The following is a 24,255-nucleotide window of genomic DNA, read 5'->3' as shown; positions in this document are numbered from 1 at the left end:
CTATTGCCCCTCTCGTTATTCTCGGCTAACGCATTGGCTCCTATATCATTCGCACTCCGTTCCTCCGCTATTTGGTCGTCACCCGGTATTGCGTCTTCACTCTTCTCCTCGAAAAATGTCGGCGCTCCGACATCAAACGCTTTTTCCTTTCTGATTCCGATTATAGGGCGCCGGCACTAGATGCCATCTATTTCTTTTTACCGTTGAACCTGTTTCCGTTTTTATTAGAAACGAGTTAGGTGTTTTCAAACGTCGCAGGACGACTCCGTATACACGTAGGTCTAGGATCCAGACCGCGTCTGAAGGATTTAAATCTGATAATTTACTCGCCCGGTGACGCTTGTTGTATGCTTCGATTTGTTTCTGCTTGTTTCTTTTTTCCCGCTGAATTATTTCCCTGTGGTTTTTGAATGATTTTAGCTTAGACGGAAGAATCGGAAGTGTAGACCGTATTTTCCGATTAAATATTAACTCTGCTGGGCTATACCCATTCTCAAGCGGTGTCGTCCTGTACGCCAATAACCCCTCGTGTACATCATCGCACTTTTTTATAATGCCCTTAGTTATTTTTACTGCGGCTTCTGCTAAATCGTTGCTTTGTTGGTACTTGGGTGAGCTCGTTATGTGCTAGAATTCGTATTCCTTTGCAAATTTTTGAAATTCGGATTCAAACTGTTTCCCGCAATCCGACCTAATAACTTCGGGAATGCTGAAACGCGCAAAGGTTTCGCGACACTTTCCTATAATTTCCCTCTGCGTTAAATAATTTAAGGCGTGTATCTCAATAAATCTACTGTAGTAGTCGACTATTATCAGGTACCATTTTTCACATTTGAAGAGTTTTAACCCTATCTTTTGCCATGGTCATGAAGGAAAATCTTCCTGCATAAAAGGTTCTTTGTGATTCGCTCTTTGTTCTATACATTTCTGGCAATATTGTACTATATTTTTCAACTGAGTGCTTAAACTAATCCACCGTACTGATTGGCTTGCTCTATCTCTACATTTGCTTATTCCTAGGTGGCCCCCATGTATTCTGTTAAGTATTTCTTTTTGTAACGCTGGTGGTATTATTAGTCTAGAATTGTACAACAGATAGTTCTCGGTATACGAGATATTATCTTTATAAGCGAAGTAGGGTAGTAATCCCTCTGCTAGATTGTTTTTCTCCGGCCATCCTTTTAAACAATACTTAATTAGAATTTGACAGATGCGATCACTCTGTTGTTCCTGTTTAATTTTACTCAGCATATCCTTTGATGCAGGAAGGTTGCTTATTACAAATCTGATATATCCTTTTATCTCTTCTGAGAGATCGTTTCCGTGGTCCTCCGCGAGAACTTCCGGTGTTCTTGATAGACAATCTGCTAAAACTAATTGTTTACCTCTAACATATTCTATTTTATAATTATATTTCATAAGCCGCAAACGGATTCTTTCAAGTCTAGGGGTAAGATCGTCGACCGGCTTTGTTTGTAAAATTTGCAATAGGGGTTTATGGTCTGTTTCAAGTATTATTTTTATGCCGAGAATATATTCCTTGAAATGGTCACACGCGTATGTTAACGCTAGTGCTTTTTTCTCGATTTGACTAAATTTTTTCTCTGACTCTGTGAGTGATTTTGAAGCATAAGCCACGATTTCACGATTTTCATTATTATCCGTTTGAATTAGTGCCGCTCCTAATCCGTAACTCGATGCATCGGCTTGAATTAATATTTTCTTTTCGTAATCGAAGAATGCTAACGTTGGCGCTTGCGTTAATAATTTTTTTTATTTTCTGAAAGGCTCGCTGCTGAATGTCTGTCCACGTAAATGGCACGTCCTCTTTCAAAAGAGCGTTTAACGATTCTAAGATCTCTGATTTCTTTGGAATGAATTTATTGACGTAGTTAACCATGCCCAGAAATTGCATTAGTGATTTTTTATTATTAGGGGGCGTGTAGTTTAAAATCGCGGAAACTCGACTTGGATGAACCTTAATCCCTTTCTGCGAAATTATATGCCCTAAAAATTCTATTTCGTTCACGCAAAACACGCATTTGTTTTTGTTAAGGGTTATACCTGCTTTTTCGAGCCTCTTGAAAATAGTGTTTAGTAATTCTAGGTGTTTTACTTTGGTCTCTGTGTGAATCAACACGTCGTCCATGTGTATTGTAACATCTTCTAAATCGTGAAATAGTTCTGAAAATCGTTGTGAAAAATAGTCCGGAACACAGTTTATACCGAACGATAGGCGCGTAAACATGAATCGTCCGAACGGCGTAATAAATGTAGTTAGTTTTTTACTTTTTTCATCCAATTTTATTTGATAAAACCCGGATTCCGCGTCTAATTTTGAGAAATATTTTTTTCTTTTCAGATTAGCTAGTGCTACATCGACTTTTTGTATAGGAAAGTTTGAACGTTTTACGCTATTATTTAATTTTGTGTAGTACCACGGATTTCTGATGACAAATGCCATTTTCTTCTAAAAGATGCTGTAACTTTTTGTCTACAAATTTTAGACCGTTATCCGTACGTAGGATCTTTACCTTATTTCCAGTTATATTTTCAGCCATTTTTAAAAAACTAGAAATTTTCTGTTTAACTTCTGACTTATGTTGAATAAAGAACACATGCCTATAATTTGAATAGTCGTCCTTCAACAATAAAAAATATCTTGCACCTCCTAGGGATGAGATCTCCATCGGTCCACATACATCTCCATGAATAATTTCACATGTCCTTGAAGCTCTTGATTTGCTTGATGGATACGGACTTCTGTGTTGCTTGCCTACGATGCATTCTTTACACGTATCCTGAAAATCATTCTCCTTAAATCTGTTGTTACTTATTAAGAATTTTCGAATATACTCATAGCTTTGATGTGCTAATTTTCTATGCCAGTCTGTTATCGTTTCAACCGCAATTTGACAAAGCGCGTTATTTTTATCATCACGTGTATTTAAAGTCGTGTCTTCTGATTTACAGTTTTCATTACTAGTTTTAAAAATCATTTTATATAGTTTACCGTGTCTCTTCGCGACGGCACACACCTTGTCATTTTTATTTACCAACTTACATGTTGAATTGTCCGAATGCATTTCGTAGTTCTTGTCTGACGCACAACCAAGTGAAAATAAATTAATTTTTAGATCCGGTACAAATAATACCTCAGATATTCTTGTTTCTATTTGTGTCCATTCCACGCTTCTAATTTTACCGTACCTACACCATGTATTTTAAGAAATGTTCCGTCACCTATCTTCACTCTGCATTTACTTGTGGCCTTGCTGTACTCTTCAAAAAGATCCATGTTGTTGCACATATGCTCACTTGCGCCGCTATCCATGCACCAGTCAGATTCGCTTAGCGGTTGTCCTCCTACAAACGCTATTTCTTGTTCATTTTCTTTGTGCCAATTCAGTGCAAAAGTTTCACCAACAAATGCATTTCCTTCTGTTTCTTCTTTTGGTTTCTTTTTCTCTTCTTTAAATTTCGAATTCCTATGTCGACAATCTGCCATAATATGTCCCGGTTTCTTACACCAGAAACACGTTCTCTGTTCCTTCTTTGATTCTAAGTTTTTTGTTCTAAAACAATTTTTGGCGATATGTCCCACTTTATTATGCGAAGCATTTTACGACTTGACTTCCTGCCTGAGAATGACTCTGCTTGTGTTTCGTATTTACAGTATTACTAACAGCTAGTGCTGTTACATTTTCAGTCGAATTTATCCTTTCTTCTTCAATTAATAATCTTGAAGTAAGTTCTTGAACTGTTTAAGACTCGACTGCAGTGGATTCCCATGCCGGTATAAAATGTTTAAGCTTTTCTGGGAGAGACATTAATATTTTTGTGATAAACATACTTTCCGACATTTCTTCTCCCATTTGTCTTAACTGACTTCGTATTTCTTCGAGTCGAGAAATAAATACCGAAATATTTTCTCTTTTGATTTCTAGAGCAAAAAATTTCTGCTGTAGCAAGTGAATACTAACCTTGGACTTCTTTTCGTAAACCGAGAGCAACTTTTCCCACATCTCGTGAGACGTTTTACACGACACAGATGTACCAACGGACTTTCTTCCATCCTCGTGACGATTATTTCTTGCGCTTTTGCGTCGAGTTTGTCCCATTCATCAGCCGCTACTGCAGGCCGTTTCTTCATTCCGGTCACAACCTCATACACATTTTTCGCCTTCAAAATTACCATAGCCTGAAATTTCCATGTAATCCAGTTTTCTCCAGTGAACTTAATCACTGCTTGATATGAGTTTTCCATTCTTGCACGTCGATTCTTTCAGCCAATCTAACCTCAAGGCTCGCTTCCTCGATGTATCTCGACGTTTTCCTTTTCCGCAATTCTTTCATAGACCCCTCGGTTCTTCAAGGCACTGGGCCCATAACCTGTTGTGTTTAGGGCATTCTTGAAGTAAGATTCACTTTATTTCAGTAAATATAATAAACTTTATTAGTCGCAACCCATCGGAACGTGCGTGGTACAAAAAAAGCGGCAAAAGTCCGGGGTCCAGTGTGTTCACAAAAACATACAAAATAAAACGCTCATTCTCAAATACATAAAAACATAACGCACCAATCTGCCATTGACTCCTAACAATAAGCTTTATTTTGCCTATAAAAAAATAAAAATTTTGAAAAAATTAGATAGGTGGTGGGGAAAAGTATAAAATTAAAAAAATTTTTTTATCACTGTTATAAAGTACTCTTCGAGCCATTTATCTTTCAATTAGAACATTTTTCTCTATCTCTTATAGCTTCAACGATACACGCTTCGAAAGAAAAAAAACTGATTTTCTTCAAAGGGCTGTTTCACGCTTAAAAGAGCATTAAGGCACGTACAAAAAAAATACGTATTCCTTATTTTTATCTGTACAACATATTAAAGGCACATCGAAATCGGAAGGAGTCACTTCCGTAGCGCACGAATGTGCGGACGGGTGCGCGTACCATGCGTATACAGAGGTTTTTAATTATTTTTTGAAAATGGGAATGTTGCATTGTAACTTTATTATATACCGTTAAAGTCGTAATAATATAAGCTTTATTTTGCTTATAAAAATAATAAAAATTTTGAAAAAAATAGGTAAGTGGTAGGAGAAAGTATTTAACAAATTAAAAAAAAATTTTGTTTTGCTGTTATAAAGTACTCTTCGAGACATTCAATTTTCATTTAGAACACTTTTCTCTATCTTTTATAGTTTCGACGATATACGCTTTGAGAGAAAAAAAAATCGATTTTCTGCAAAGAGGTGTTTCACTCCCTAAAAGTGCGTATGGGCACGTATAAAAAAATACGTGTCCCTTATTTTTATCTGTACTACAACATATTAAAAGCTCGTTATAATCTGAAGGGAACACTTTCGTTAGTTTCTTTGTCAGTGTATTAATTTTCTATAATTTAAAAGTAGAAAGAAAAAAGGTGCATTTATTTGGAAAAATTTTGAACATTTCAAGGTTTGAAGAAATAAAAATCTTTTTAAATTTCTTTCATCTGACACATGTCTATTAGTTTTTCAAGAAGAACTAATAGAGATTCACTTTACATTATGTTTTTGAGTAAGCTATTTGTGAAATTTGTTTTACAGATACTGTGTTATGTCTCGTTATCATTTTCGCATTTGAGACGACACTAGTCAATAATCAGCCTCAGTGCGTGTACGAGCAGAGAAATCAAAACACTGAGTGGGTCAACCACAAAAGCCCACAATCATGACAGAGACATCACGGGATCCTGAAGTGACTGATACAGAAAATACTGACAACGGCAGAACAACGTTAAATCTAACTTGTTCAACGACTAAGAGTAAACCTCTTCCGGAACGTGGAACATGGAGCACCAAGTTGGATTTTATCCTCAGTGTGGTAATGGATTATCATATTGCCAAATTTCATTCAACCTATACAGCACAGAAAGATTGCAACAATATTGCAACAATGGTTTGCCTTTAGAAATTATAATGTAATATTGCAAGTTGCAACAATATCACATTATAATATAATATTTTGAATATAAGAACTAATATAAATTCACACATTGACTTCAAAATTAAAAACAACTCAAATTAATTTGCCAATACAATTCCACGCGGTTGTTAGTGTGAATGCAATCAGATTACTATATTGAATTTCTCGTCATTAGTAATTTTTCTATGCTAACCCATGTGGTACTCTCTTTAATTTCTATACAAAACCTAAGTGATTGTATTTCTGCATTTTCATTGAAAAATCTTCCTATTTCTAACCCAAGTAGTATTTACTTAAAAATAAATATTTTTTATTTATTTAATCCAACCTAAATGTATTCTTCCCAAAAAATGTATGAAATCTTTAAATTGCGCCATTTATAAAGAGAATATGTTGCTCTTTGAAATAATTGCTGTACTACTTTTAACAAATAAAATGCAAGTGATAGTATCTTTATTTTTTAAATAAAATCCAAGTGGTATCTTTAATTCCTTTCTAAATAAAATTCGAGTGATACTATCTGTGTATTTCTATTGAAAAATTTTTCTGTTTTAACCTAAGTAGATGTACTTAATTTTAAAAAGTTTCAAAGGAATATATAACATTTAATCTTAAAGAATTAAGGAAAAAACAGAAATGAGAAAGTTTTATTAAAATATAAAATTTTTTAACTACAAAAAATTGCCGCTGCTAGATAAAAAAAGCAATGAAAAGAATTGACATAAGAAAGAATGCGATAAATGTAACACTTGTAAGATACGCGTTATAAAATAAAGTAATTACGCGAAGTAAGTTAATGAGTAAATTTCTTCAACACTTGTTTCTTTTACAAGTAACATTGTAAATTATTATCTTTTACAAGTAACATTGTAAATCATTATAATTTTTACAAGTAACATTGTAAATTATTATAATTATCTAAGTTACCATAACTATTATAATAAATATTTTACAACATTTTATTTAGATATTTAAACATCTAGCAGCGGCAATTTTTTGTAGTTAAAAAATTTTATATTTTAATAAAACTTTCTCATTTCTGTTTTTTCCTTAATTCTTTAAGATTAAATGTTATATATTCCTTTGAAACTTTTTAAAATTAAGTACATCTACTTAGGTTAAAACAGAAAAATTTTTCAATAGAAATACACAGATAGTATCACTCGAATTTTATTTAGAAAGGAATTAAAGATACCACTTGGATTTTATTTAAAAAATAAAGATACTATCACTTGCATTTTATTTGTTAAAAGTAGTACAGCAATTATTTCAAAGAGCAACATATTCTCTTTATAAATGGCGCAATTTAAAGATTTCATACATTTTTTGGGAAGAATACATTTAGGTTGGATTAAATAAATAAAAAATATTTATTTTTAAGTAAATACTACTTGGGTTAGAAATAGGAAGATTTTTCAATGAAAATGTAGAAATACAATCACTTAGGTTTTGTATAGAAATTAAAGAGAGTACCACATGGGTTAGCATAGAAAAATTTCTTTGTTAAAATACAGAAATAGTATCACTTGTGTTTTTAGGTAAAATTAAAGATAAGGTGCGCGCACACACATAAATACCGCCTTTTTTTTACCTTTTTTTGAAAAGGTAATTTTGTACTGATATCACGCGTTTTGTAGTGTTAAGCAATAATATACTTTTGTAGACTTAAAGTTAAACGTAATTACCACATAGGTTAGCATAGAAAAATTTTTCTGTTAAAATACACAAATAGTACCACTTGGGTAAATACTACTTGGGTTAGGAATAGGAAGATTTTTCAATGAAAATGCAGAAATAGAATCACTTAGGTTTTGTATAGAATTAAAGAGAGTACCACATGGGTTAGCATAGAAAAATTTCTCTGTTAAAATACAGAAATAGTACCATACGATATACATGCATCACATCACATGAGATGCGCATGACGTGCATAATGCATTATATATCCTCGTTTAACGTTAGTTAGTTGAAAAACAACAAGGATAAATGATGCATCGCATGTTATGTTATGCGTGAATCGCATGTTATGTTATGCATGAAAAGGAACGCACCCATAATCACATAAAACGGCTATAATGAGCACCACTCCGTGTCGAAAACGTATACAAGTTTCTCTTAGCGACGATCGGCAAAAAGAATGTCGTCTGTCCCGCAAACCGAGATGTATTGCCGATTCAGTTCAGGTTACGGATTAGGAAAGCCATGATATCACGACAATCATTGTCGCGACACTCGCGGCCATCGTGATGCATCACATGGTTGCATACGGGCTGATATAGTGTAGAGTCCCTAGAAGTAGAGAGTCTGGACATCTGCCCCTAAAATGTCGGTGATGAATATGTCAGTGTATGTACATATATGTATACATATGTATACCTTATGTGTGTGTATGTTTATCATTGTGTGCACATAAACATGTTGTATGCTGTTATCGCATTGGCTAAAGAGGATTAAATAAGGATCCGTATTGGTGCTGCCATTTTAGGTGCAGTCCAATCACGTGGAACCCCGAAATGTCCAGACTCTCCACTTCTAGGGACTCTAATATAGTGTAGTAACGAGCGCCACTCGTTACTCGTGTCGAAAAAATGTACTGGACAAGATTCGCTTGGCGACGATAATAATAATGACGTATCTTAAATGTAAATCGTCGAGATTTGGACTTTGCGTCGCGATATCTCCGCTCGTAGGGCACGGAGAGAAAAAATAAAAACACTTTTATTATGCAATTTTCCCCAAGCTATCGATTGAGACTACTCGGAACTTGATCGGTTCAGCCGTTACTGAGATCTGATAATCTCATTATGCTTGAACTCGCTGACTCGCGTAAAAGAGGCGCTGGTCTTTCTCGCTGACGCTGATGATGACGCTAACGCTGATGATGAAAAAAAAAAAAAAAAAAAAATACCGCGAGACGCGACCGCGCCTCCTGATAACAAATATAATTTGAATGTTTTCATACAATAGATCGATGGTGAAATGCGAAATTACTACAATGTTATAACGTCTAGACGTTTCGATCCGTGATGTGGATGCTCACTGAAATATCGAACAAGAACCGATGCAAATTTAACGACTGTGATCTCTCCTCTCTCGTTACTTATTTACGTACAAAATTTATGTTAGTCCAAATTCAAATTTGTCCGTAATTGAGTTTATTAACAATAACATAAAGATATTTTTAGTATAAGTTAAGAATTAAAAATTTGTATAATATTCCCACATTTAAAATTTATATTATTTGATTTTTGATATTTTAAGTGCCATTATATTAACAATTTGTCACATATAACTTTCAGGAATATCATATGCCCATTAATTTATATACAATAGAATAAAAAATTTTACATTTAATTATTTCTTAAAATGTGAGTAAAAGTCATATAATACTACATTTTTTATTTCATCATGTATAGTTTCTTTATTTACGAAAAATAAAATTTTGTTATGTCCATCTTATAGTGGCTCGTAATGTTTGTGAATGAAATAGAGTACATTACTTTTTACAATATTTTTGAAACATTGCTGAAGTAATATTGGAAAAAATCTTTGTAATGTCTTTACATTGCAATATTGCTGCAAGTTTCTGTGCTCTATTGGCAATATATTATATTACTTTTTTTAATCTCTTGAGTATGAATGGTGTCTATAAATGTCATTAATAAAATGGCTGAGTATGAATAATATATAGACATTATGGAATTAATCATTGTCCTTTTTCATAAATGTTATTAATCCTTTGTAATCTAATTTATTTTTCACTGTTTAATTAGATATTAGACCAAACGGACCACTGATGGACGTGCTTTTTTATAAAGTTTTAGACTCTAAAAATTCTAAAAAATTATGGCGCATTTTGTTTTAACATTTAATACGTACAATTATATAACTTAAAACATTTTTTTTTACATTTTTTATATGTGTATTTAAGGTATAATTGGCAAAATGCATTGTTGTAATAAAAAAATTTATAACTTTATTTTACTATACATACATTAAAAAAGTCCTTGCAGCTCCAAATAATCCAATGTTAATACCTAAGAAAAAAATAGTGTAATAGCGCTTATTTAAAAAAAATAGAGAAAAAGATAGCATTATGGGCCGTATAGGTACTATGACCATTTGTATTATTTTCATTATTAGGTGACGAATTTTAATAATTACTTATAGAGTTTTTTATTTAATAATTTGTCGTTATGTAATCGAGCTAATATGTCAATATACAATAGCCGTCACTTGTTATATGGTATTTTCATTTTCGAATTATTGTACGAATGTATTCATGATTGACATTTTGACAATTTCGATATTTAACACATCAATATCGATTATTAAATTATTATGTACAAATATTTATCTGATTTTATACATGTTAAATTTATTACAGATAAACAGAATTAGATTCTTAATAAAACTCTCATTGCGTATTTTTACAATAATTTCATTATTGTAAAAGGCATTCCGTTCAGGGAAGCACATTGCCATCCCTGAGCGTGCAAAATTCTAATCCTGTCATTTGTAATTTTAAACTGTTCCTGTTTGAAAATTATTATAGCCTCGACATTTTGGTATTATAATAGAATTTTCGTCTTAAAATCTTCAAAAGTATCTGTCATTAAAATATTTATCATGGGTTTAGGAATACCCTGTAGACATGAACTGTAACACCTGTAGCATGTGTTTAATTTTGATAACTATTGCACTGCAGAATTACTTTCATGGCACGGTTTTGAGCTATCTGAAGTTTGTTCAATTGCATTTCACCCATCCCAACTAATTGAGTAGCATAGTCTTAGAACATATATTACTGGAAGGAACATAGGCTTAAAAAGTTGACACAGAGAAGATTGACAAGGATGGATATATAATGCGCTTAGTCGACAGAGCGCATGCTTAAAACAAAACAAACCGATGCGCGCGGAGTTTGGGGATATGAAAAGAAAACCACATATATGTTGCGATAAATTTTATTGTTCGTATAATATATATTATATTTATTGATTATTGAATAATATTAATTTAGTAAATTTGTGTCTTATATAATTATTTTTTTCACTTATTTGTTTGTTGGTATGGTGTATGCGAACTTGTAAATATTTTTTTATAATTAATCTAATTAACTGTGTTCTGTGATTTGAAAAAATATCTTGTTCTGAAATGTGATTAAAAATTTCTTTTTTGTTAAATACTATTGTATTTATTAATTGGAAAATGTTATTTTGAAATTTTGTAATATCTGAATTTTTCAAATTATTTTCTATTGGTCGATAATGCATTTCGCAAGTTCGACAAATTAATTGAACATCTTTTGATGAAATTGTTAATCCTCCTCTATTTTTGATACGATTAAGTGCGCATGTATCTTCACAGCCAAATAGCAATTGCACACAAAACTCACAATGAATTAATTTCTTTACTGCTTTGCTGACAAACCCACTTATATATTTTAAAGTATCCTCGACGTACGGCGTAAGTTTCCACATTGTGGATATATAATCGTGATCTGATACTGTGTCTTGTGACACAGTAGCAGATTCATCAAAAATGGAATCTGGTGAACATTCAGCATTACTACTTTCAACATTGAGAATTTCTATTCCCTCAAAATTTAAGCAATTTCCTTTTTCAGATCCGGAAATTTGATGCCTACCTAGAAGTCGTCTGTAAGCATTACGAAATTGATATGCTGGCGGATTATTATTAAAACCACCACGACTCCGTAATGCACTAAAAAATACCTCCAAATGGTCTTGACTGAGCTTATACGTTAACAAATATTTAAATTGTCCGTCCGTTTTTAGATTTAATAATTTAAATAGTTCAACAGAGTTTTGCAAACATATAATAAAACCCAAAAATCCAGTTTTTCTTTCCGAATTAATAATTGAACGTCCATCTTGCAATTTCAAACCTTCTATGTAAGCAATATAATGTTTTATCATGTCAATGACGCTATCTATATTTTGCAAACTGATTTTTTGACTAAAGGGATTTTTGCTAAAAATATTACGGCTATTCAAAATATCAAAACAGTTATTTATAGTTTTGCAAAATACTGCAGTATGACTAGCATCTGCAAAACCTATAATATTTTGATTTTCGCAATACGTCAGTGAATCAGCTACACTGTTACTTAATAACTGTGCAGCTAACCGAACATTCATTTTTTCGGCTTGCCAATTGAGATGTCTTTGCTTTAGCTTATTGCCGCATCTTAATCCTTCGCGCTTTTGCAAATCTTGGAGCATTTGCAAATAGTGCCACAGTATTTTCTGTTCTTGAGCATCAATCAACATTTTCTTTGATCCAAAACAATTTCTAATCAATTTGAGCATATGACATGCATCCCAGAAAACGAAAACCTGTAAAAGATTTCAAAATCTAATACATTTCTTTTAGGTATTTTATTTCTTTTTTTTAAGTATTATTTGAATTGCTATAGATAAAATGTGTACCATTTCTTTGGTAACTGGATGTTCGAACCATGGTTGAAACTGCTTTCCATAATTAAAATTACATTTCAAATTGGTGCACATGCTTAAATTAACAGCTGCACCATCAAATGTAATAGAATTACATATTGCACCCGTATTGTGTAACATTGTTAAACATTTAGATAATAAATTTGCTCTTTCAATGGAATTTAAACTATTTATAAGAAAATATCCTATCGGAACTTTCCAATTACTATTCAGTGCAACAGCCATAAATACCAGGGCGTTTTTAGCTTTTGGTACTTGTTCACTTTGATTATCATTTCCGTCGATACCTAAATCAGTGTAACCGTAGAATTTACAACCATCCCAGTGAATGTTTTCACGAATTGACATTTCGTCCATTGTAAGATTGACAATAACACTTTTCTCTTTTTTAACTTTTTGGGCAATTGAATCAAAAGCTTGTTTTGTAAAGCCAGGATTACCATCGATTACTTTATACCATTTAGCTATAGTTTTTTCGTGCGGCAACAAATTCTTAAACTGTTTTCTAACATAATTATACGCTTTTGCCGAATAAAAATGCAACGTCATAGCAAATGCTCTTAAACTGGGAGAAATTTTAGCCGTTTTTGACTGTAACTTTCTAGCGATAATATCCTTCATGCTATCTGATGTCATTGTCTACAAGGGAAAATAAAAATGTGAAAATAACAGTGAAAATAATATATTGATAAATACATACAATGTGTAAAAGAATATATTAAATAATCATACATTAGTATCTTATTATTTTACAATTTCAAATAGCAACGATATTACTTTATATTAAAAAATCTCAGCATGATTAAAAAAATTATTTTATATACAATATACCTGTATAGTCATTTCTGCTTCTTCTGAAATCAATTTTCTGTCTTTTAAAAGCTTGAGTAGTGACTGTAAATGTTCGACCTTTTTAGTCAGTCTACGATTTTTCTGATTTAAGTTAACCACTTTCTTTTTCAAGGCATTTAATTTACTGACAACTATACCAAAGTTTCCTTTTGCACGACGGGGTGTATCAAATGCATGATCTATATCTATTTGCGAAACATAAGCTGGGCGCCATCTTTTCTGCTTAATAATATTTGATTTTGGCGATCTAAGTGATATACATGTTTCATCCTCTACATTATGTTCCATGTGAATATCATTTACGAAATCTTCCACTGTTGCTTCTTCTTGTTGGGATTCTGGGTTCTCGTTCTTATCTTCTAATGGAACACATAGTTGTACAGATGCCGGAACAGTTGAAGAAGTTTCAGGAGAATCGAACATTTCATCTAGTTTTCTGAAACAAAATAACTTATATTTCAGATAATTAACCTACATTTTATCAATCTTTCATCAATCACATTGCAAACAAATTCGAGCACACTTGAGAAGGCCCAGAGGCCCCCAAGTTGCGGCCTACAGAGGGTAATAAGTAAATCATTGTATCAAAAAAATATGTACCTTTTTAATGATTTCTTTCTCTCTTTAGAAAGAAGCAACTCTGGATTTGATCCTTTTTTTAACATTTTTTTTTCTCCTTGAATATTTACAATATGAAAACATGATTCTTTAAAATGTTTTCCACATATTCGCGTGGATTTTGAAATATCTATTTCCTTTAATCCAAATGCTGCTAACCATTTTGTGCGGATTTCAAGGTTCTTCGGAAATCTATAAGAATTCCATATATTATTTTATTTATTACAAATACTACTCTCAGACACTTGTTTTTTTTTTAATTTATTAATTGTTCATAATTTATTTTTATAGCTAGAAATAATGAAATAAATTAGCAATATAACTTCAAAATTCGCATTACCAGAGTTCAAGATTTCAATATATAATGCAGTTATACTTACACATGATAGGTAGACGCCTTATCTCGCTCTTTGCAGATATAGCAATACATCTATATCACCGCGTTCAAATCACTTATACAAAATTTTATTATTTTTCTCACTGTTTCTTTCCACTTACAATTAGGCTTAGCTGTTGCTGCTTTTCATAACCCCGCAGTGCTCGCGCGGCTCGCGCGTATCTATGGTTTTATTTATCGGAGCATGCGCATTGCCGACTGGGCGCATTCTATATCCATCCTCGTCAATCTTTTGCGTATTGTATCTCCATCTTTGTCAATCTTCTCTGCGTCAACTCGAATGTACAGAGAACATAGGTCTATGTTCCTTCCAGTAATATATGTTCTAAGAGCATATTACTCGAAATGAAGCGCTATGATGGCTTGTACACAATACATCTAGGGTAAATGCACCTATTATCGTGGCCTGCCCTACTACCGTGGTTTTCGAAAAATAGATGATAGCTCGTTAAAAAAAAGAGTACCTATAGAAAAAAATTATTTCACATTTAACCCAATCGAAAGTAAAATAAATTAAAATCAAATAAAGATGGAAATGTGAATACATTTAATGAGTAAATCAAATTTACTCACGAAATTAGGTGCAATGCGTATGTTGTTGGTACTCGTATTACCTCGGTATTCTCGTTTCAATGAAAGTGCAAACAACTTGACACATAAGTATTTAGTTTACTATCATTCTATTATTTTTTCACGCTACGCGCGTGATACACAGCTTTTGATATTATAAATTACAAATTTACTTGATATACACATAATTCTTGATTCTTGAACTGTCAAAACGCGATCTCCATGACAGATCCCGATGACAGTAGCTCACGAAGTAAGCACAGCATGAGAACTAATCAGCATTACGAAATACATTTTTTTCATCAACGGTATTTGGGACACGGTAATTGGTAAATTCGTGGAAACGGGTACACGATAATTTGTACATGACTACGGTGACAAGCGCATTCCGTTTTTATTAATTTTAATATTAATAAAATTGCATTTTGTTAATAATAGATGGATTTATATATTCTTTTAGTTTTTTTATAAACGTTAAGAAAAAAAGTTTAAACTTTTCATTTATTTATTTTTTTTTAAGATGCATTGAAGTTGGGATTTTCAGAAAACGCCACGATAATAGGTGCACTTACCCTAGTGCTGATACGAAGTTATCTATTCTATTTAAAAAGCTAGTCTTTTTCCTTATTTTCTTAAGTACATAATGGTAGTGGTCTTGAAATCTAAGTCTATTGTCTAAAATTATATCTAAATACTTCATGATTGCTACACGCTCTATTTCAAATCCATCCAGACACTTCATGGCAGTATTATCTCTTAATTCTTTTCTAATACTTCTAACTATCATATATTTTGTTTTATCTGCATTCATTTTTAACTTATTTATATTCATCCACTGTTTAGTGATGCGTGATACGCGAGTTGAATTGCCGAAATTCACTCCGAATAGAGCTCGAGCGAAAGCTGTGTGAGCGATTAATTGTATCGGCGCTCGGACTAGATACAACCTTGAGCGCGCGAGTACGAGGGCGAGTCCGACACGAGAGCGTGAACGACGACGATAGCGCAACTTCTGGTGTAATGAGAGAAATGGGAAGCGGAAAAGGCAGAGAAGGCGAACAGAGTGATCACTCAATATAATTAAAGTCTCAATTACTTGTCTTTAATCACAAAATGGTCTATAATGTTTCTGTCTCGTTGATTGACAAGAGCGTCCGCACAATGTTATTCAATAAACGTGTGTCAACCACGAACGCAAACGCGCGCACCTTATAACTCCCGACACTTCCCAAATTTTCGTCGCTCGGTTACGGATACAATGAGAACTTCTCGCGTCGCTTTTCAAATCGAATCTGCTCATCTCTCGCAGCGAGAGCGAACCTCCCTGCTCTGGTTTAAGCAAAGAAAAGCTGGGAGAAGCACATTTGGCAGGAAATTGTCTCATTGGCTCGAATGGACTAATTACTGTATCGTCATCGACGATTTAAAACGGCCATCGGACCGGACCGGTAAACTCACTATTTGCTTGGTCCGACCTTTCTTTGCGTGTACGGATGACCACGATAAAAACTTATTTGCTTCGCATACAAAATATTATCAGCGTTACCGTCGAAGTTTCTCGTATTCGTACTTTTGAATAGCCAATGAGACAGAATATTCTCGACGAGATACAGCGTGTAGAACGGATGTATGAATACAATGATATGATGATTTGCACAAATTTCATCATTTTGAATTTGACAACGCTTTGCGAAACAAAAAAAAAAAACAAACAAAAGAAAGTAGCTTATGATTAATCTAATTTAAACTTTACATAATTGTTTTGAATTATTTGAACTCGAAACAATCCACTGTTCGATTACATTAAAAACCGTATTTATTTTTACCTCTACATCCGCACTACTTTCTCCACTTACATGTATAAGGGTAAGTAAAAAATTATCCGGACTTTTGTTAGAACACATCTTTAAGTTTGTTATACTGCGTTCCGGGCAGGCACAGTTTTAAGTTAGCAATACTGGGGTATTGCTAACTTAAAGCTGTGCTTGCCCGGCATTTCTATAATCAAAGCTGGACCTTGATCGCGTTAGTGTGTTTACCGCTACAAGTGTGTAAATATGACCGCTCCGCTATAAGTTTACACTAAGGAGGAACAGAAAGCTGTAATACGATTTTTTTAGTCGGAAGGAGTGAAAGATGCTGAAATTCATCGGAGGCTTTTAACATAATTAGCCGGTTTGCTAGTATCAACTCTTGACCTTGCTGAACATTTTCGTCGATGGTGGAAGTTGACGGGAGTCCTGCTCCCTCTTCGTGTGTCACTTTGTGCGTCCACTTTTAAATTTTTCGATCCATTCATATACACTTCTGTGTGGTAAAGCACTGTCTCCTCATTGTGTTGAAAGCTTCCGATGAATTTCAGCGTCTTTCACTCCTTCAGACTAATAAAATCGTATCACAGCTCTTTGTTCCTCCGTAGTGCAATTTTGTAGCGGAGCAGCCATATTTACACGTTTGTAGCGGTAAACAAATTGACGCGATTAAGATCGAGCTTTGATCACGGGACCCCAGTAATGCCAACTTAAAGCCTGCCTGCCGGGAACACAGTATAACAAACTTAAAGACGTGTTCTAGCAAAAATCCGGATAATTATTGACTTAGCCTCGTATAAGCGTGTTGTCTACAAACATTTTTATATTGCACCCTTCTGGACAGACTTCAATTATATCATTTATATATATTATAAGTAGCAAAGGTTCTAGTACTGAACCTTGTGGCACTCCGTATTTTGTAGTCAAAAATTTAGACCATATCTGATTGAATCGCATCTGTTGTTTATTTAAGTATGATTTGAACCACTCTAAGGTCATTTCTTTAATTCCGTATTGATACATTTTTTCTAACAATCTTTCTCTATCTATTGTTTTAAACGCTCTCTTAAGATCCATGAAGATTATTCCTACCAATTTTTTTTTATGTTTACTATTAATTTCCATTTGTTTATGACAGATTGAATCGCTGTTTTACACAAATATTTTACATAATATTTTCTAAACCTCGTCTGATGTTTTGTTATAATACCATTTGTTTCCAAGTATGTTTCAAGTTGTTATTTTACTACTAATTCTAGCACTTTTTCATATATTGGTAACATATTAATAAGCCTATATTTGCTCGTTTTTTTTGCTTTCTCTATTTTTGAGTTTGGTATTATAGTAGAGATTTCCAACCGGACAGTGACCTTCTCTTAAAGAATTGTTTATTAAAATCGCAAATTCTTCTTTTATTACAAAAAAACTACCTTCAATATATTACTAGTTATCCCCTCTTGCGTACTTTCTTTTTTGGTAATGCCATAACGACTTCTAAAAAATAAATTAAATATATCAGTTATATTGCACTCTTCTGATCGCCCACTCTGACTGCTGCCATTTGGTTTCAGTACAAGTTAGCTATTATTCGAATATCACGTCCATCGAGGCCTATTTTTTCTAAAATGTTTACCAACTTCTGATGTTGCACTCTATCTAACGCTTTTTTATAATCAATGAAACATGCATATACATCTACATTAACGTCGACAGTGTTGGATTAATACTTTGATGCTGAACAGTGTCTCACGTGTGCCAAATCCATTCTTAAACCCAAATTGGGAGTTGCTGATGTTGTTTTCATAGGTCTTGTATATTCTAGAGTGAATAATTTTTAGGAACAGTTTTAACACATGGTTTATTAGGCAAATTGTTCTGTAGTTCTTACAGTATTTGGCATTTGGTTTTCTGGGTATTGTAACAAACGTTGATTTCAAGTCCCTAGTCTCCAGTCCCAAGTCAGATCCCCAGTCCCTGGAGATTATGCCAGTTTTGTATACGCAATTGAATAATTCCAACAACACTGTGAGTGCATTGTTCTCCTGTAATGTCTTCAGTACCCCCATTTGTACGCCGTCTGGCCCTGGCGTCCTTCCATTTTTGGCTGTTGTAATTGCGTGTTTAGTTTTATTCTAGTGATGTCTACTCCGTGCTCTGCATCTATTCCGTAGGTTGAGCTCCTGTTAGCCTTGAAAAGATGTTTTATATAGTTTTCCTACTCTAGCAGTTTGTCCTCAGTACTCGTCAAAATCTGATCTCGGTCATTCATAAGGATGTTGCCACACTGTCCCGTCAGCCATTCTTCTTTAGCCTGTTTGATTTTGGCTTGTATTTTTCTCTGGGTTTTTTTATATGTAAAAAAAATATATTTCCTTAATTTGAACTTGCCGCACTTCTGAACGCGAGTAAGGTAGGGATCGTTCTGTACGAAGGAGAGAAAAACACGTGGTGATACACGAAGAGTGATTACTAGAGCAACTAGAAGAATAATTAAGGACTGTAAAACAAGGGAATTGATGGATTGGAGAATAAACTTTAATTGACGTTTCTTTGTTCTTACAGTTGAGAACTCTTGTAAATAATGTAAATACTGTAATAAACCGATGAAATAAAAACTTTGTTCTTACAGCAACGCTTTTGGGTTTAGTCGAATTTCGTTAATTCCCAAAAGATAAAGAGTTATCTTATATATATTTGTTTGGATCTTTATTTTTAAACGTTCACCTACGTTCTATCAGCTATAGAATTTTATTGTTCATCCATGTTTTGTGCTTAGTCCCTTCGTTTTTCAACTTATCTTGACTAACCTCTGTTATTGCTGTTTTAATTTGGTTCCTAAAGTGTATTCGATGTCTTGTTCACCCGTTGTGTTGCGTATGCTGTTGAACTTTACACTTAATGCATTCTACACTTCTGTTTTTACTGTTGTGTTGGTAAGTTACCTTACATTAAGGCAATGCTGAACCGGTCTCTATATGTGCTTATTTTTGTGCACAGATAACTCTTAATTGGCTTTACAGATCACAAAATCCTTTTACACAATTAAAGTAGTGACAAAAACACACCTCGCTAGTTATAATTAAATACGAAAAACAAAAGTTGATTAAAAAATTATAGTTTAATTATCGGCTTTTGCAGCCGACTTGTGACAATGCATACCCATATAAAAGTTTTAGACATTGTGTGTATGAAATAAGTAGCTAGCGAGGTGTGAATTAAATCAAAGAACGATACGGCGCTTGCAAAATAATCTTAGAAGCTTTAGTATAAAGATATAAATGTATGAAAATTTATGTAATTTTCACGTGTACTGGTGCGAAGAACAGAAATTGGGTTTATTGTAGTTTAGAGATCTTGCATTAGAGGCACTGAAGTCAAAAAAACAGACAGATGAGTATGACAAAGTGCGCTAGCCTATTCCCCTTACTTTTTGCCTCACGCGCGACCCGCAGTTCGTCAAAGAAAAATGTACAGCAATCTGCAGTACCGACGTCGAGTAAGTTCCACCATCAGTCCAGCATCTCCTTAAGGCATTGAGAGTTCTGGCTTCTTTTATATTTTTTAAGCTTGAGTTTGAGTGTGGCCACCAGTATGTTGTTATCTGTATAGACATATGCTTCAGTGTAGGTTTTACTATTTTTTATAATGTTCCTAAATCTTTTGTTGATGTTAATATAATCATTTTGATTTCGTGTGTTCCTGTCTGCTCTTGATATCCATGTGTAGAGGCGTCTTGAGGGTTGTTTCAAATGCGTATTTGCTGTTACTAAGTCCTCCTCCTGACAAAATTAGACTAAACGGTCACTCCTCTCATTAAGTGTTCTAGGTACATAATCACCTACAACGTCCTCTCGCCGACTTCTCCCAACTTTGGCATTAAAATCCCCTATAACTATGACAATTTCAGATAACTTGACTAGTTTCATTGCTTTTTTGATGTCGTTATAGAAGCTTTCCACTTCCTCGTTGGAGCCATTACATGTGGGAGCGTATGTCTGTATGTCTTGATGTTACACACAATGGGCATTGTTGCTATTTGTAATAAGCACACCCGATTTGAAAAGGGGACAAAGTTTTTTACTGAACTATCTATGATTTGATCTATTATGAACACCACATTATGTCGGGGGTTACCGGAATAATAAATGTTGGGGTTATCAATCTTATACATTTCAGCTCCGAGCCATCGCATCTGGCTCACACCAAAATCATTTATTAAATATCGTCTAAACTAATTGTATATATTTTTTTAGTTTACTGAATACTTCCGATTTGTGTTGCAACAAGTAAACGAAAAATTTAGTGTGGTTGTCAATAAAGATTAGTAGGTATCTTTTTCTTGATGGTGTTATTATTTGCAGTGGATCACAAACATCTGTATGAACTAACAAAGAAAGGTACGGAAGTGTCATTTTCCGATTGCTTGTCGTCTCTGATGCTTCTCGATACACTTACTCTTAAACATAATAGGCGACAATTGTTCTCGGACAGATTTCGACTCCTCATTACGCTGGTAGTATGCTTCGGAAAGGTTCTTGGTAGATTCTTTGAACTTGAACGCATCCCTATAATTCACTTATCGAAAGAAAATCGGTAGAGGTTTTTTGCCGCCTCCGAAGTTCTCGGATACCGACAATCTCTTTCAATCCGCCATCCCAGAACACAAGACTTCACACTCGCAAAGCTTCCGCTTACGAACTGTTTAAGCTAATCTGTGATCGTACTATAGGCTCTGTCCCTAGCGTTTTTTTTTGCTCTACATGCTGTATTCCGACCTATTGCGCTAAGCTTGCATAAACTACGCGACGCCTCTGTTGAAAGCTGTTATTGCAAATATTGCTGTAATATATCGCAGCAATATGTTGCTGTAATATTATGTGTTATGTTGGTTAGCAATATAGGTACCCTTGAAACTGAGTTAACATTTAATAAATTAATATTTAAACGCACGCACGCACGCACGCACGCACGCACGCACGCACGCACACACACACACACACACACACACACACACATACATTTGCACTTTAAGGTGTCATACTTAAGAGATTAAGCATTTATTATACGTTTATATTGCCAAATATAATTATTAATTAAAAGCATCAGGGATATAAACAAACAATATGCTTCGAATTTTCAAATTTCTATGTATGCAGAAAAATTATAAATACAATTATTTATAGAAAATACATAGAAAAATAGAAAAACATCATTATTATCATTGTTCTATGACGTTTACCATTTCTTTATTGTTTCTTCAAGGTCGGCCTGGCAATCGGTCTTGGCAATGTTTGGCGATTTCCGTACCTGTGTTATAAAAATGGTGGCGGCGCTTTCCTAATCCCCTATTTTTTGACATTGTTTCTGGCCGGTATACCCATGTTCTTTATGGAGCTTGCTCTCGGGCAAATGCTCACGGTGGGCGGCCTCGGAGTCTTCAAGATAGCACCGTTATTCAAGGGTATTGGTTATGCCGCTGCCGTCATGTCCTGCTGGATGAATGTTTATTACATTGTTATCTTAGCCTGGGCGATTTTTTATTTCTTTATGTCAATGCGTAGTGGTGAGCACATTAAATTTATTTAAACCGAAAAAATTTCTTTCAATAATATCTTATGTAAAATCTCATCGGATATCTTTCATTCGATAATAATGACAAAGAACTTTATTAAGCTTAGGGGAGACTCGGGCAAAAGGAATCGTTTGTTTTCAAATGGCTATAATACTATGTTTAAATTATCAAATTTGCAAAATAATTATACTAAAATGTAGATTGAAGTCTCTACTTTCTGAAACTGACGTTGAATTTTGCATAAAATTAATTTTAACTACCCTCACATGACTTTTACGACGACACCTTTTTTTAGACACTTTTCAAAACACCCGGGCAAAAGGAATCTCCAACTCGGGCAAAGGAATCGCCTAAAAAAATTACTAAAAATTAATAAAAAACGGACTTTAAAGGTGAAAAACTTTATTAATCTGACAGATATTGAAAATAAGTAACAAAATTAAACATAGTTTTGAAAGGAACGATTAGGAAAATTACGAAATTAAGGTATCTATTACAATTCTTGGCAGAAATCGCATACATAGAAACCTATAACTCGTACACGCTTCATGAACCCGGTATAACTCGTACACGTTTCATGAACCATAAAAAAACCATCTAAAAATGAAAATCAGTAGCCTAGGTACATTATTAATGCAAGCTAAGGTAACGTGTTAGCGATTCCTTTTGCCTGATTCCTTTTGCCCAAAACAACATGCTTTCATTATTTATATAATGATGCTATCACTAATTAATTTATGCAAAATAACTTTGGTATTTTCTGAAACTAGACAAAATTTCCTTTACTTTGATATATTACTTACTTTCGTAGCAGTTATAGTCTTCACATCATTCAAACATTAAAAAACGTAAATCTCGAACAATGATAGCACATAAACACATTGTGTAACATAAATAACGTTCACGCCAAGCTGTTGGAAGTTTTATGGTTGCAAAATATTCCGCATTCGCAGCACTATCGAATGACAGTGTTACCATCTTCCTGACATTAATAAAAAAAAAAGTTCTTTTGAGTTTTCTTTTTGCCCGGGTGATGCCTTTTGCCCGAGTCTCCCCTATGTAACAGTCTTATGCAATCTACAGAATTACCTTGGGGAAGCTGTAATAATGACTGGAACACCAAGAATTGCGTGAATCCTTACGACAGAAGTTCGTTGTTATGCTGGAACCAAATCTCGTCGAGAAACGGTAGTGTTGTCAAGATGTGCACGCTTCATCATGTTAATGTGACAGTGACGGACCTTACGGATCCTGTGAAGGAGTTTTGGGAGTCAGTATAAATACAATTTTTGGTTTACGTTTGAGTACGTGACATCGTAATTGCGCATTTCTATCATCGGATTTATATCAAGCAGATATTTTTAAAATATTACTATTCCTCTTTGCATTATTTAGTTTCAATAATTTCATGATTATTTCTATTTTTCAGACGTCGAGCATTGCAGATTAGTGATGGTATCGAGTCCGTGGGTAATATTCGATGGGAATTGGCGGGTACGTTATTATTAGTGTGGATAATTTGCTATTTTTGCATATGGAAAGGTGTAAAGTGGACCGGCAAAGTCGTCTATTTCACGGCTCTCTTCCCATACGTGTTGCTGACTGTTCTTTTAATTCGTGGTATTACATTGCCCGGCGCCATGGAGGGTATTCGATTTTATATCAGTCCAAATTTATCCAAGCTTCGGGAATCTGAGGTAAGTTATTTTCTTTTACTAGATCTTGAAACCTATTTTGTCTCAGACATAGTATTTCCACAACAATAGTTTGTTTTCCTTCTTCTTTTCCAAAAAACTCGCACAATTTTTATGAAAATTGGATTTTTGTTAATTTAATAGAAAATTCAAAATATAATATGTTGTACATTTTATCATCTTGATGAAAAGTCTCCATGGTCACAACATTCAATAATTGACCTTTTGATCTCTACGAGGCGCTACTTGTCAAAAGTGTCTAATGTCACATTTTCTCATTTTCGATGAG

At 33.8% G+C, this 24,255-nt stretch overlaps 1 protein-coding gene across 2 annotated transcripts in view; it reads left to right on the top strand.

Moving 5' to 3' along the window:
• The window catches only part of LOC105197019 (sodium- and chloride-dependent GABA transporter 1), a 269,127-nt gene that overhangs the window by 13,298 nt on the left and 231,574 nt on the right, over positions 1-24,255 (top strand). For both annotated transcript variants that reach the window (XM_039454541.1, XM_039454540.1), the window contains exons 2-5: positions 5,592-5,868; positions 21,963-22,263; positions 23,356-23,542; positions 23,702-23,969. In XM_039454541.1, coding sequence (XP_039310475.1) covers positions 5,716-5,868; positions 21,963-22,263; positions 23,356-23,542; positions 23,702-23,969 — 909 coding nt within the window. In that variant the 5' untranslated portion in view covers positions 5,592-5,715. The remainder of the gene's footprint in view (positions 1-5,591; positions 5,869-21,962; positions 22,264-23,355; positions 23,543-23,701; positions 23,970-24,255) is intronic.

Source organism: Solenopsis invicta, chromosome 10, assembly GCF_016802725.1.
Source record: "Solenopsis invicta isolate M01_SB chromosome 10, UNIL_Sinv_3.0, whole genome shotgun sequence".
NCBI lineage: Eukaryota > Metazoa > Arthropoda > Insecta > Hymenoptera > Formicidae > Solenopsis > Solenopsis invicta.
The sequence above is the reverse complement of the archived record's forward strand: the minus strand, read 5'-3'. Positions and strand labels throughout refer to the sequence as shown.